Source organism: Poeciliopsis prolifica, unplaced genomic scaffold (genome assembly GCF_027474105.1).
Source record: "Poeciliopsis prolifica strain line A6 unplaced genomic scaffold, Auburn_PproV2 SCAFFOLD014, whole genome shotgun sequence".
NCBI classification, from domain to species: domain Eukaryota; kingdom Metazoa; phylum Chordata; class Actinopteri; order Cyprinodontiformes; family Poeciliidae; genus Poeciliopsis; species Poeciliopsis prolifica.
The window spans coordinates 8,538,780-8,555,282 of NW_026562389.1; the positions used below are offsets into that span (position 1 = coordinate 8,538,780).

Genomic DNA, 16,503 nt, shown 5'->3' on the forward strand with positions numbered 1-16,503 from the left:
TTTATAGGACAAATAAAAAAAAGAAATGCTCAAATGCTTGGCTTAAGTGCTAACTGTGGAGATTTACATCCAAGACAAATAAATTAATCTGTGAACCAGCTCAATGGATCTGTTGCTTTGTGAATTTGAAACCCAGGTTTGCACTTTCAACTTTGACCTTAACGAACACCTAAAAGGTTTTCTATATAGCACACTGAACAAAATACACAGTCTTGTGACAAAAGCCACTCATATTCCAGTAGAAAACACATGAACACATAATGACTCAAAATGTACCCTGGACAAATTTACCCTTCAGACCCAAAGAGGCCATTAGCCAACAGGCAGCGCTGGATGGCCCTAATGGGCCTGAGCCATTCAAACAGCAAACTTTAGTCACGTATGCAGCTCAAACATGATAATAGTGGGATAGCTGAAGGGGCTGAGATTCGTTTTTCAGGCCCACTGGTACCAGAAGAGTCTAGTCTTGGTGTTTTCAAATTATTACCGCTGCTCATCAGTTTAGCTCAGGCTCATACATGTCAAACCCAGAATTGTTTCTATGCTCCTGCTTACTCTGATTGAAATCTACGAATGACTAAATGAGCCGCAGGCCCATTTTTGTTTAAATTCATGATTCAGTGATGACACTTTTATGTTTAAAGACATTATTCCAATAAAATAAAAATGCGTAACCAATTATCACCTTCATTGTCAGCTAATTACTTTAAAAATGCTTTTCTGTCATATTTATTTTTGTAATTTGTCTTATTTTGTGGTTGTGGTTTGCAGCATGTTAACTTTTATTAAAAAAAACTTTTTTTTCACATATGTTGAAACTGTAACTATGTGGTGACCGTATGGTATGAGGTGAAAAAAGCTCAGTGCTCCCACTGCTCACTAGAAACAACCATCCAGAGCCAGGAGGCGGGTCTTGGGATTGTCAATCAACCTCTATGTGGCGCTACTCATTTTCCCCCAACCGTCTCCCCCTTTATCTCTCTGTCATCCTGCACCTTCTTCTTGACAGAAGAGCATTTTGTGAATGCCAACATTCACAACATGTTGGCATTCACATGTGCACAGTGGATAAACAATTTCCTGAAAGAGTAAGTTGTTTCTCTGCTATTAGCACATTGAGCAGCGAGTGCATGGCGTTGCTTGACAGCGGTAAGACCCTCCTCCTGGCTCTGATTGGTTGTCTTCAGATGGCAGTAGTAGCTCAGGGAGGAAGTGGAGGATCTTTTCACAGATTATCTGTCTCATATTAAACTCACATTGTAGTAACAGTTTTAAGAAATATGTAAAAAATATATATTTAAAACAGTTGGATTTTGCCGTTTTAACTGTGCTAATAGTAGTTTGTACGTTATTAGTATTATGAATACACATATTCCTGACTTCCAATAACCTCTCCAGCACACTTCATCACCTTGTATCTTTAGTTACCAACCAGACGTTTTAGTGTTTCTTTAAGTATTCACTTTATACAGCCACATTTTGTGGGGCTTTCATTTTTAAATAATGTTTTTGTACAATCTTGTAACAATATGGAAGATTGCAGCGTTCTGCAATATCTCAGTTGCAGCCACTTACCTCTTTGGAGGCAGATCGGAAGCCCTGAGGCAATTTCAGCTGATGTGAGGGGCGGACAATACGGATGCAGACTTACATTTACAAAAATCCATGTCAGGGTTGTCAGTGAAATGAAGTAGTGTGTGTTCAGGCTGCAGCTGTTAGAGCTAGCTCTACAAAATCTTTCATGCTTCATTCTAGCTGACTTAATAACTAAAATGTACGCTTTGCAGAAATAAAAAAGAAGCATTGAATTAACTCTGATTAATAAACTTAGTCAAAAGACACAAGTCTCACACTTGTTTCATATTAATATTTAAAAAATATATATTTTACTGTTATTGCTTTGAATCCTCAACATCTTAACTGTGATGTTGATACTTTTTCAATACGTTGTTGAAAGTAGGACATTGAAAATATTTGTTTTTTTCAACTAGACCAATTTCTTATTACATTTTACTATTTCATATGGTTATTTATATACTTTCATTTGTATCTGCAGGCACTTTTAGCTTATAAAAATGTGCAGTTTAAATAAAACTGACTAGATGCAAAACTGGGCACTTTTAACAATAATCTCAGAAGCTACACGCTGTAAAAAAAAATAGCACAACCACCATAACTCAAGAACCGCAAGTAAAATATTGAATGTATAACTTAACGAGAAAATGACTAATGGACATGAAGAAGATGAAAACAAAGAGACGGGAAATGTAAACCAAGGAATAAATTCCCATAAGAAGCTTTTTGCATGACAATAAAGAAAGAATAAATATTTATTTTTGATGAACTGAAGAGTTATGCTTTGTTTTTGTTCAACAGATCATATTAACTAAATACAATACAACAGCACTGATCTGATTTAACCAGTTTAGGACTTTTCTGTCACTATTTATGCTGCCTTGTATTTGCCCCCCTTATTGGTTTTTACTTTTTGGTCACACTTCCATGGTTCAGATCTGCTCATATGTTTTGGTATCAGGCACAAAATAACCTTTCAAATCAGTTTTTGAATCAGAATTTCATTACAGAATAACCTGAGGATTGTGATCTGCTTTTAAGCATCTTTTAAGTTTTATATGGAGGGATTTTTATCCATTCTTCTTTGAAGATCTGAATGAAATATACAATATAACTCTTACAGGTTGTAAATTTGCCCTCACTGCTCAGACTCTTATTTTTTTGTTTGTTTTTCTTGTATTTTGCTGATTGTCCAACTGAATTTCACCACAGTTGGATGGTAAATAATATTTATTGTCTACTTCTTCTAACTGCTATAAAGCATAAATCAGACTTTCATATAATTTGTAAAAAATTAAGCTAACATGGAGTAAAGGAATATTATGTCAGTTTGGGTTGATTTCTTTTTTCATCCCTAAACAAATAACATTATTTAAAAACAACTTTTTGAAATTTACCAGATTATATTTGTCTTTGCTTTTTTTTTTCTTGATCAGAAACATTAAAGTGTCACTAAATAGAGAGCAAAAAAAATGTTTCATTGCATTTCACAAGAAAAATCATAACAATTGTAGCAAAGCCTTAAATTAAAAAGCTTAGCCAAATGCAAACACCTGCAGTATATCACTGAAACCTGCCATGTAAGAATTGTGATCTTTGACATGAAAAGCACAATAGGAGGATCCATCCAAGTCTTCTATTTAAACAGGAGCGATTAAAAAGGTGAAAGGAGAGAAAGTGCAGGTATTAAAGGCAGACTGCTTTGTGTTTGTTTGTGTCAAAAGTGCTAAGTCTCTTGGAGCCACAAAATCTCAGAGTACAAGCAGTCCATCACACATATTAATCTGAGATTTACTGGACGGAGAAAGTCTCACACCCACATAATGCGAACTAAACACACAACTGCATCAACAAACTGGAAAAGACACAAGAAGCATGTCAAAACACGCTACGAAGCCAAAGGCAAAACCTATCAGTGCTGACAGACACGTGTCCATGTGGATCCTGGGCCGAGTTAATACAATCCTGTGTTCTTAAGGGAACTGGACTTTTTAGTTCTTGAAGATGATCTACCCATCCCTAGCATTCAGAAACCAACATAAAAAAGACGTCCAGTTTCTACTCAACCATGTGGGATGCATACAAACACAAGCTGGAACTGACGGTTTGAATTAAATTAAAAGCAAGCCCAGACAAGGCAGCAGGAGGGGCGACGGGAGGCAATTAGAGACATTTTTTCGATGATAATAGCTGCGTACAACCACTGCACACCACGAAGCTATGCATGGCAGGTGAGAAGATGAGCTCAGTGATATAAATGACCGGTCTGTAAGCTCATTGTTCATCCCCAAGGGCAGACAAGAGAGAGGAGTGGCAGCTTCTTACTCTGGCATGAAGGGATGTCACAATATTTCCAGTAGGAAACGTCTTCGTGATCGGTGATGTAGCACCAAGGCTGGACGTCCCCATCAGGATTCCTGCAGCCACAAAAAGGGAAAGAGAAAAAGCACAGATAAGCTGGTGTACAAATTAACAGAGGCATTTAGAGCTCTTCTTCTCTTCTTTTTTATAAAATGAGTATAAAAATGATACAGAGAAGGAACTGAAGTTCTTCACTTTGAAAAATTGTAACAGTAAGTTCCCACCAAAGGTGAGGCATCAGCCAAGAATTTATGATGCAGATTAACTGCTAATAAAAAAGGTCATTACTCCTCACAAGTATAAAATAATATAGCTATGCAACATTAAGTCTAGTTTTTTGGTATTTTTGCTTGTCTTTTTTTATATATAAAAGGTTAACCTGGAGCTGTTTAGAGCAATCAGAGCCCTGAAAACATTTCCAAAATGTCTCTGCAGCTTTCAGTTTCCATCCACCAGCTATTCTATTAGGGTTTTATGTGACAGAGCAAAACACAGAGCATAATTATAAACGGAAAGCAGAAGGACTCATGGTTTCCAAAACGGCTTACAAATGAAACTCTTAAAGGTTAGAAAGAACAACCACTTTTAAAGCTTTCCACCGATTTTCATTTGGATTTAAGGTTGGTATTTGACTGGGCTGTTCTCACACATAAATGCTTTGATCAATTTGATTATGTTTTGGGTTGTTGTTCTGCTTCAAAGTAATCGTTCTCTATACTTTCCAGTATTTAACAGCCTATAAATGATTTTCATCCTGGGATAAGCATTTATTTAAAATGACCTATGTGCCTCTTTCCACCTAGATTTCCTACAAGATCTGATTGGTGCACAAATAATTTTTCTCCTCCAGAGTTACCAGTGGCATTCTTTTGTTTTTGCTGCTTCCATGATTCTTACGTCCTTTGCACTGGTGATTTATTTTTTTTTGCAATGTTTGTAGTAGTGCTGTCACTCAATTATAATGATTTAATCACATTAGTCACTCTCTAGCTGTGTGTTTGTCCTAAAAATGCTAAAAATAATAAAAATCTTACTATCTCAAACCGAGCATCTCAGTTTTGCAGGCTTTTATCTTCACAACAGTTTAAAAGGAATTACGTTTTTAATTTCAAACATAATTTTGAAATGTTAACTATATACTTGTGTAATAAATTCATCACTGCAATAAGGTTTTTGTCCAAATATGTTTTTAAAAGTGAAATTTGCCATTGAGCTCACCAGTCTGAACACTCAGTCTGTGCTTTGCTGACCGCAGTACAAGACCTCACTGCTGTGAACTGTGTAACCCTCTGAGGAAGAGTCTTTTTAAGTCAAAATAAGTCATACAATTAACTGTTGTTATATAACAAAAATGCATTATAATTTTTAGTTGATGACCCACATTAACAGCCTTAAGTTTTAGTTGTGCTCTCCATTTTCAGATGGAAAACTGTTAACAGATCTTTTGTCTCCATGAAGCTGTATGTTCACAAAGGTTCTCCAAAACCATCTAATACCTTCGTGGAGCTGCTGTGGTTTTACTGAGATGAAATGAAATGTGGTAGAGCATTAACTAATTAGAAGCAGGTCTGGGAAATAATTAGGGTAAAAAAAAAAAAACCCTGAAAGATCAAATAGAGGAGGGGGAATAGATTTTCACATGGATGTATTGTTGCAAAACTAACTTTATAAAGACAAAAAAAAACTCCATTTATAGCTGAATACTCAACAGTATTTCCAAGAGTGATTATTTCCCATGTCAATCACTATGGGTTACATGTATTGGGACTTGTCTGCTCAGCTTCTTTCCTTGAACTCTGGATGCTCAGCCATGCCAGTCAAGTCCAGACTAAACAGTCTTCTGGAGGTCAGAGGGAAGGCTCTTTGTTCTGGGCCAGACAGACAGAGACCCAAAAAAAGAGAGAAAGGGGTGGTGGGGCCAAGCTTTTGTCCGAGTCTGCAGCTTCTTTTGAAACTCATCAAGACACTTTCAACCCATCATAATAACCCAGAAAGGCCCCTTGGTGCTTTTCCTTTTCAGTTTTCTTATAAAAGCCACGAGGAGTGGGATGGGACAGGAGGCTCAACATCTCCAGGGTAAACCAGTTCTGTAAACCAGGACCCTCGTGGCAACTTCAGAATGTTGGGAAATGAAAGAAAGGTAGCCGTGCTGTGAACTGGAAGCTCATCTTAATGCCGTTTCAGCTTTTAAACCTCCTTTTTAAGAATTAACTGCAGACTGTAAAAGTACACTGCTTGCTTAAAAACAGCCTTCTACAGTGACTTCTTTAGCCACAAACCTTTTCTCTCATGACAGCTCATTGTAGCATTTTGAAAAAGCCCTGCAGCGCTGCGCGATCCTGTTTCCCTTTTTTTCTGTGCAAAGTTGTGAAGGGCGTTTCCATTTCTTTTCTTTTCCAATAAAAAACACTATCCGGAGTATCTTCTCCTTTTTACGCTCTGAATGAACACTGAAGTTGTTTTGCAAGACATTTTGCTCAGAATCCAATCATCGCTGCTTCCCTTGAAGCCTCTCCACAGTAGCTCATCCCGCAACATTTTTTTCTTTAAAGTTCACAAGCTTGACTTTTATCGTATCATGTGCTGGGATCTATTTGTTGCCTCACGAGATGGGAAGAAGAGACCTGTTTGTTTGGCTCCAGGCTGCTCTTTAAACAGCAGAAACTGGGCCAAACAATAATAAAACGTCGCTGTATTACAAACCTATGTTTTATATGGCTCGCCTCCTCTCTCTTTAACACCTGTCAACACAGTATAATCATTTTTGAAATATGAATCCAAAGAATGCATAAAAGCCAATTATGAAGTTTAATGTGGTTTCTTAATCACCCAGAAGGAGGCAGACATAAATTAAGCATTTGAATCTGAAAAAGAAAAAAAAAATCTCAGCAGACCACCCACTTCATGTGTGATTCACCAGCTTCTTTGATATATGATTAATTTAGTGGGTTCTTTAACCCGGAGCCTCTTTCTAGATCCATCACACAATCATGCAGCCGAAAGAGGCGTGGGTGGATTTGTCATTTCAAGGTATAGTAAAGTTTGAAAAAGTTACAGTTTAATCACTGCTTAAGTATTGTTTTGTTTTGGGGTTTTTTACATTTTGCTCCCACATTTGAAAGTAGTGAAATGAGAGAGCTGGGCCGATCTGAGAGTTTTCCTCTTGTGTGCAGCATAAATTAATATAATCGTGCTCTTTTCCTGCCTGCTGCTGCACACTGCCAGTCAGCTGAGAAGTTTCTGTTAAGAAATGTTTTTGCCGTTTTCTTTACTTCTGTGCAGGATTTATGTGCTACATTGCACTAGCCACACGAAGAAGCACAACAGCCCACCAAATCCAGCCCACATTTTCCTTGCTTAACTTTTTCTTTTTGCTTTTGGACTTTCACTCTCTTTTCGCTAAAGGGATTAACTTTGGCTAGCAAGAGTGTTTTGGGATTAATTTTAGCTTTTAATGACCTGCTTTTTATTGAAGTCTCATAAATGCCTTTTTAACCACGAAAACAATGTTTCCGTTTGCATCCCTTTGTCTCTGAACCCCAATCAAATTGTTTGTTTGTTTTTTTTGTTTGATTTCTGCTTTCAATTTTGCTATTTCCTTGGGGTTGAGATTTTAAAAAATCCTACTGCTATCCGTCAGAGGAATAGTTTTTTCTTTTCTTTCTTTTTTATGTATATCAATCAATTTCATAATGTGTAAAAAGCATGTTCTCTTGATTGTTTGTTTGTTTTTTATCTTTCTTTCAATTAATTACTAACAGTGACAGAGGAGATTTGGGGATTTTAGAAAATTAATTCACCAACTCAGAATAATATGGCAAATCTGATATTTATATTGTAATATTAAAAAGGGACCCAGGGGTTTATGATCCATATTTCTCACAATTCTTAAAATTCCCACTTGGGGTTAATAAAGTTTTATCTTGTATTATCTTATCTTATAAGATATGTTCAGATGATCATTGCAAAGGTAATTTATTTTGTAGTCCCTTTAATAAATTCAGCACATAAGTTGACAAAATTATTTTAAAACCTTATTAGATTATTTACAAGAATGCAGAGAAACGTCCCTAAAAGACAGGATTACGTTCACTGATGTTTTTTTGTTTGTTTGTTTGTTTTTGGGTCTTTTTTTTTTTTTTTTTTTTTTTTTTTGCAATGAATGGTGTTAGTTTCCCCCCTTTGCAGCAATATTATCATGTTTGTTCATGTTCTTTTTTTTTCACAAAAAAATTTGCATCACACCAACAGTTTCCCTTGTGAAGACAGTCCTGGATGTCATTTAGATGGATACATGTAAATGTGTTTGGAGTTTTCATTAAATGTATCCACAACTTATTTGAATGAGGGAAAACTCGACCTTGTTTGCTTGGGAAAACCATTTTCAGAGCAGACCTACTTTTAATGTCCAATTGTAGAATAAGAAAGCACGTCCAATCTCATATTTTCAAACATTTAGCCCCTGCTAACAGCTTTGTGCATTTGCCACATTATGTATTATTTGTGTGTTTGTTTGCATGAGGCCTAAGAAAAGTTAAAATGTCAACAATGTCTGATAAAGAAACAAAAGCAGATTTAGATTGATGGATATTTTTCCATTTTCCCCTGCAGCAAAGAGAAAAGATGTTAACCTAGAAGAAATTGCTAAATGTTATTCCCACTGTGTGTTTGTCCCTGTGTGAGGGATTTTTGGGGGAGTAACATTCCCTTTGCTGCATGTCAGTAAAGGGCTGCTTTGGCTCAGATCAGCAGAACTTGTTGAAACACTCCCATACCTGGAGGAAGAGTACTGGATATGTTTGGACTCTTAATTGGCACAATTACGATGATTGAGTCATTTTGCTCAGAATGAGCCACACATTTCAGTACACAGCCAATTAGAGCCACAGGGCCTCTTAGGCTCTCCCAAGCCACACACTTGAAAGCAGGAGCGGTGTCCATCAGAGCACAGCCGGAAAAACAGCTGTTCTTAGCTGGCGCTGCTCACATGTTTTCCTTCACTCAAAAATTTATGATCAGTTTTAAAAAACGCCTGGCGCCGTGAAGCTAGATATAAAAAATCATGCTATTTGTGGAAAGACCGGTCATAACATGCAATAAAATGTTCACAAAACAAACATTTAGTGAGATTCTAGGTTGACTTTTGTTTAGTTTTACTAGCAGACATGGAAAAAGGAGATGAAAGCTCTACCTCCCTCATTTTGCAGGATTGGTGGGAGGAGAAATGCTGATTGCACAGCAGTGATGAGAGGCTTGTCTGGGTAGGGATTTGAGGTCAAAAGCAGATCAGAGTCTGGTAATTTACTGCATGAGAGAAGACTCTTTAATTGACTTGGATGATTTAGCATGCAAACTGCTCTCCGACGCTGTGAATGTGGAGGACACATATAGCTGGGGAGGGCTTCCTGCCGCCTGCTGGGGTATTTCTGCATTATGATGACGCGCTAAACTCAAAATCACGTTACAATGCTACGAGTTACTGTTCTTCACTAATCAAACATTAAGACAGCATCCAGACGGGGTAGTTAGAACCAGCAATCATGATTCCTTTAAGTGCAACTATCAGGAAATATGCAACTGTACTCACAGTCTGTAAAGAAATACTTTAGATGTAACTTTGTCATCATGGTAACCCACAGCACATTGTACAGAGATGATATAGTCAAATCATAATAGAAAGTAGTACATAAAGGCAGCTATATTGAAAAGTTAATTTATTCCAGTAAGTCAATTCACTAAGTGGAGACATTACATACATTTATTACACAGACTGATGCTTCGAAGTCTTTTCTTCTGTTAATTATGAGGATGTAATGATTTCTTCACAGCTAATGAAAACACCTTTAATATTAGAATATTACGTCAATAAAGCAGGTCAATTATTACATTATTTTCTTACTGTTATGTTTTAGAACAGCAAGAAAATATTTTTAATACAGAAATCTGAGTTTCATAAAAAGTAACTCCTTGACAGTCATTTTCAGAAAGTACTCGTTTTACAAATATGGTCATAAAATCAGTGGACATCACGTTTGCAGCCTCCTGACCTCTGGCATGAGCCCCGCATCATGGAGACTCACTTACAATCAACTTGGGGAACACTATTCACTCTGGCATTTCCATTATCTAATCCATGTAAGGGAAAAGCATTAGAAGCACGGTGAGCACTCATAAATTCTGCAGAACACACACCTGCATATAAATAGCGGTCAAATGGCAGACAAAGCTATTCAGCCTCTTACTGAACCATCATGCGCTTCACACGCTCCAACTAATGCACCGGGAGGAGAGTCCAATATCAGGCTGCAGGGACACGAGATTGGGCTGAATGTTAAAAGGGACATAAATCATAACTTTGATTTGTGGGATACTTTTATGAAATATTACGAAAAGGTCAAAGTCGTGCTTTTGGAATAAGGAAACAGTACTTTATCATTCTCATGCTTTAAAATGAGAACGTCCTTCAACGATATTAATTCTTAGTAAATATATAAATTTATATAAGACCTTTTCCATTTGTGTCTTAAAAGGGAAATAATGCAACATCTCTAACCAGTTTTCCCCGTTTTTAATGGAGTATTTTTTTTTTTTACCATTTACCATTAGAATTTAATGACTCATTTTTTGTGGAGATTTCCAGCCTCTGATATCACAGCTGTGTGTTAAAGTTGAGACTCATAATGATTAAATATCCAGAGGGTGTTGATTATTTAAAATCAAAATCAGAGTCTCTCCAGGTGAAAACTCAAACATCAGAGAGGAAAAAAATCCTCCAAAGTGATGAAAACACTCATGGTCTGTTATTGCAAATGCTTAAGAGGAGTTTTAATTTGAGAGGGTAATTAGTTTTTATGCAGGGCCAGGATGATTTTTATGCAGGGCCAGGATGAAATATAAAAACTCAGGTTTTTATATTTACGCTACAATAACACAAAATATAGTATTTGTGTCTAGTTTCAAATGCAAATATCTTTGTGCACATAAAATAAGATAAAACTAACTTACAAGTAACTTTTTAGCAAGATAAAGGAGCTTATTAAATTGTATTAAATCAACAATTTCATAATGAAGTACTAGTTGTATTGATAGATTATAAGTGTTATAAGTGAAATAATCTGGCAGTGAAACTAGTACTTGTTCCACTAATAAGATATTTGCACCATAAATTAGACAGAAATACTTCTGTTTTTACAGTGTTCATGTGTTTCACATTTCGAATATATTTTTAAATATGTTTCTTATATCAATCCAAAGGGGACAAAACATTTTTTATGAACCAGAAAAACTTGAAAAAAAAAAATCTGAATTGCCTAAAAGTGCTGTTAGCTAGACAAAAGATTCAAAACTATGATTGTTGCATATTCACAACTTGTTCCTGAACTATGCCACACATCATCTAAGTTTTCATCTTTTAATTTTCAACTGGCTTCAGAGCAAGGGAAGCTAAAACTACCCCTCCATCGTGGTTCCCTCTACTACCTGTCTCCTATTGGTTTTGGATTCCCTTCTATTGTGGAGCTCAAGAGCAAACTAAACCTCAGGTCAGGAAGAGACACAAATCAGGAGGAAAGATGTGAAAGACTTTGAAGGTTGCAGGAGTTTTAAAGAAATATGAATTGATTTGAATTGCAGTCTGCACCTTATGCAAATCAGGCCATTTGCAATCCAAATTAGATGACGAGGTACAAGACATGACTGCAAAAGTTCACCTCACAGGGAAGCTTTCTCTGATCAAGCAAATCGAATACAACACATCTTCTGGTGAACTCTTTTTATCAAGCAGCGCATGTACGTGGCTGCAGAAATGGACAAACACTTGACCTTGTGCAGACATGCCACACATGCAAACCCTTATTTTCTGACAATGAAGTGTTCGCCTGGGTTGTGCTGGAAACGTGTGAGACTATCTCGAGCTTCAGCCCCGTGGAAAAAGAAGCCATTGATTCTGGGGTGGGGTGGGCGAAAATGTGAGCTGTCGGTAAGCTGCCAAAGCTGCTGATTGTACGAGAGGCCAAAACAGCAGCCAAATCCAAACAATGAAAATGTAGTTTCTGGACATAACGAGCTCCTAATGTGCAGGGAATGCTTACCTCCATACTCCGCCTAAATCCAACTCATAAATCTTCCACAATCCCATCCTGTCCAAGTGAAAACAAATTTGCCTTACTCCACTTCAAAGCACGGCCGCATTATACGTCTACAGCCAGAACTGTTCTGGAAGGTTTGCTCTGTTTCCACGAGCCTGGCAATCAGGACCAGGCCACCGTTCTGGACGTGTCCGATATTTTCAGATGACTCACAAAACACCGTGGAAAACCCCCAGGAAAACCTACAACTTTGACATTTCTGCTCGTAGTGCTGACAGCTGCTGTTGAAAGTGTGACTGATGAACTGAAATGACTTTCTGGACACCCACAGCCACTGCAAGCCATTCACATTGCAGTGACGGAGATTTGCTTACACGAACTCCGCTCGGTGTTTGCACGCTTGTTACAGCAGAGCTAAACGCCGTCTTTAAAATATTCAGAAGCAGAATATCTGTGCAGGCCCTCTGGGAAGAAAAAACACTTTGACAAATGACAAAAAAAAAAAAAAAAAAAAAAAAAACAGGCACTAAATTATTCAGAAAGTCAAGCATTTGGTACGCCAACAATCAGAGAATCTGGACGTCTTGGAGGGCAGACTTTGAAATAATTTACAACTATCTTGAACAAAAAAAAAAAAAACAGGGAGATGATGAAATGAAAAGATAAAGGAGGAAATGCAGAAAGGAAGCGAAAAGAGTTGGATAAAGATAAAAGATGTGCAGAAGAAGCACACAAAGAGGATGTTTGTTCAAGCCAAAGAATAAGAAGGAGCGGCTAAATGGGTCTTTCTGTAAAACACAGGTTCTGTCAGAACCTCAACATGAAATGACAGCGCACAACTTCTGAGAGGGACAAGTTAAATGCTTGAGCTAATATGTCGGCATTTTATGGTACAACAAAAAAACGTTCTGTTACCTTTGAAGCCAGGAAATCTACTCCTTTCCTTCCTGTTTCCAATTTTGGGGTGTTTTGTTCCCTTTGCCAACTGCTGGCATCAACCTTAAATTTTAATCTTAACTGTGTCCGACATTCCTCTGATGGAGCCACGACATGAATCTAAAGCGGGTTATGAAGTGATTAATGAGATTTGAAAGAATAAAAAAAAAAGCACTCTTGCAACGCCAAAATATGTTTTTCATGTAGTTTTCAGACTTCTTCAAATCTGTGGTTGATTTCCTGAGTAAATGTTTAACTTCTGGAGGCTTCCTAAAATGTTTGCACAACTCTGCATCAAGGAATCACCAAATGCAAACACTGGCCTTCATAGATGCACTCCTTGATCTGATTAATGTTGTATAATTTGTGATTGCTTAATCAGTAAAGTTTGCACTCATTTCCAATATACAAACCTAAGTGAAGAGTGAAGAGGAACAAAACTTTTTTAGTTCTGTCTGTTTTAATCTATTCTAGTTCCAGAAAAAGCCAAACTTTAAAGTAATTTTCTTTATTTTAAGAAATCTGATCCTAGTTGGCAGCTGGTTGGATTGCAAAGACTCCATCATGAGACTTAGAAGAACGAGATGCTAACAGGTTGTTAGCGGTTAAATCTTTTCTTATTTTTGATTCATGAGTGACACTTCATTTTTATGATACACTAACCTGCAGTAGTTGTGGCTTCCCAGACCTCCTTCTCCATTGGGATATTTGAGGGTGTTGTAAGGATGCTGGAAAGTCTCATTCCAGAACAGGCAGGGTTTCCCTCCATTCAGGCTGGTTTGGTTCTGGAAGCCCCTGTAGTCCTGTCCGTTGGCAGTGTAACACTCTAAAAGAGATGAGAAAATTTGAAATTAATGGGGAAAAAGAGGGATAAATAAAATAATATCAAAATCACATGTCTGGCATGAGAGATCACGCATCTATCAAGATTTAAAAAAAAATTCTTTATTGGGCATATCTACATTCTGTACGATGACATTTATGCTTTTAAAACATTTTAATGTGTCTGGAAGGATTGTAAACGGTCGTATTAGTGCACAGACCCACTACTTTTAAACTCCAGCCAAAAATATGAGAGCAAAACCAATAAAAGCCCTGTTTCAATTAATACCAACATACAGTGAGATGGGGCGAAAGCCACAGAGCTATACAGCAAGCGCAAGTATGGCTTGAATTTAGACGTATATAACAACCATATGTGGATTTCCAAAGAAAAACAATGATTGGTGGAAGGGATCTCTTCCCTGAAAAACAGGAATTCAAATAAACAAAGCCTGATGGAGAGTCGATGAGCTATCACCGCTCGCTACGAGTCCACAGGGTTCCTCTTACAACACTTAAAACTGGTACAAGGAAAACCACATTCCTCTTTCGATGACATTAAAAGAGAAAACATTAAAAATGTTATGATTAATCAGGGTGCAGGTGCTGATATTTGGTACGAACACCTAAGAAACCAACGACAACAAGAGAGCAATTTTGCAATGAGGGCTGTGTTGTTTTTTGAACTGACAGATCATTTTTGTAGAAACACACTGCAGGTATTAGACCTCACCTTTTGACTTTGCAACCTCTGACATCAAGAAGGTATTTTTATTTTTCCAAGTCACTGCAGATCCCTGGATAGTTTTGCTTTTTCTGACTTTTCTCTATAAACCAGACATGATTGTTTCAGCAATTTCTGAAACACTCAGAGCAGACCATTTGGGACCAACAACCCTGCTATCACTAAAATCTCATTTCTTTCTCATTTTGGTGGTCGACTTGAATTTCAGCAGGCTGAGAAGAAGACTCCATGCATGAATTGCCACTGTCCGATTTAGCCGATTGCTCTTTATGCTGCCAAACAGTTGAACTGGTCTCCCTAAAATGAGGAATGCAAACAATATATTTGCACATATATATATATATATATATATATATATAATATATATATATATATATATATATATATATATATATATATATATATATATATATATATACTTTAGTATTAAGATTATGGAAGGACAAAAAATGTCCAGATGGTTGGAAAAAGGAGAAAGTTGAATTTCCTTAATAATTTCCATGAATGTATAGATCATGATTGTGTCAACAAGTAAAGACTTTGTCACAGCTGTAAACAAAAGTTGCTGAGAACAAAACTCTGAATGTGCTTGCTATTATTGATGAAACGAATGAAACATGCTGTTTTTGGTTCTATTATAACATCAATTACCCTCAGTGTCTGTCAATCAAACATTAAGAATGAAAGAGGAATACTTGCTTGTCTGGCTTGTCTCCAAGGGTCTTGTTGCTATGTATGTGGTTAGCCAATAACCGGCCTCCTTTTATCAAGTCAAGCTGGACTGAGTATGAGCTAATTCATTGCAATATGACAGTCATTATTCCCCTTGGTGAGCCAGCTGTGACCCATCACTCTCTATCATTCTGTTTCAAGGTTTCAGAACTTCCTCTCTTGCGTCCTATCGTCTGTTCTCCTTCAGAGTTTAACTCCTCTCAAGCTTCCGCATCCCAACCTTTCAGTGCAGAAACAAACATTTTTCTTCGGGGAATCCTGCACACCTGAGAGGCTTTCTGTTCCCGGGATCATTCTGATGTTCCCGCTTTGTTTTGCTTCTTTAAGGTGTAGTACAGAAAAAAAAAAAAAACTTTAATCCAAGATGTTTTTGTTTTCAATGTGCAGCCTGTTCGAGAATGAACAAACTTATCACAGCCAAGAACAAACTAAAAGAGAAATAAAAACTGGATCCGTATCATAAACATACAGAGCAATAAAGTATTTATTTTTTTGTTTTGTTTTTACTCACTCGTCACGCTTAAAAGCTGAAGACAATGCAGTTTACAAATATAAATGTATTTATTTTAGTGAAAAAGAAACTATCCAAACTTGTAGGCGCAATGTGAAAAAAATAATTACTCTCTAAACATGACAACTGATTAGAAAACATTATTAGAAACTTGTTTTTGCATTTACTCAGTTTAAATTTGTGTGATATGATTTTTGTGTGTGTGTGTGAGCGATCTGAAACAAGATAAGAAAGCATGCAAGGGGCCAAACACCATCATAGAAATGTTCCTGAATGACAATCTGGGCGTCCATGGAAAGAAGGAAACTGCCAACGACATTTTTGGCACACAGTAGGGGAAGGACAGGTGCTGCAATAATTATTCGGATGGCTGACAATTGACAGGTGAGTCCAAGTGTAAATAATGGAAACACGCAACATTAAAACAGAAGGAAGAAGGAACAGGTAATGCAAAAGCCACATATTTTGAGAATTTCATAGCTCTGTGTTGAGTGAAACATGACTTCATTGAGCAGTTGCTTTGCGTTACCTGAAAGACACAATTAATGATTTAACTTCACTTTTTAAACTAAATAAAAGCTGTGCATTATTAACAGTAGCTGGCTTGCACTCACACATGCATTCCAGCTTCTTGCATGAACCTCCTAAGCCCTACTAACACTTCACTTCATTGCGAGTCAGGAGCCCCGACTGTTCTCAGTGCGACAGCCCGAGTTACTTTTAATTAAGGTTGC

General features: G+C 37.1%; 1 protein-coding gene across 2 annotated transcripts in view; it reads right to left on the bottom strand.

Moving 5' to 3' along the window:
- Positions 1–16,503, bottom strand: part of kremen1 (kringle containing transmembrane protein 1) — a 68,270-nt gene that overhangs the window by 24,043 nt on the left and 27,724 nt on the right. For both annotated transcript variants that reach the window (XM_055040005.1, XM_055040004.1), the window contains exons 2-3: positions 13,623–13,785; positions 3,901–3,992 (exon numbers count right to left, since the gene is read on the bottom strand). In XM_055040005.1, the coding sequence (XP_054895980.1) occupies positions 3,901–3,992; positions 13,623–13,785 (255 nt within the window). The remainder of the gene's footprint in view (positions 1–3,900; positions 3,993–13,622; positions 13,786–16,503) is intronic.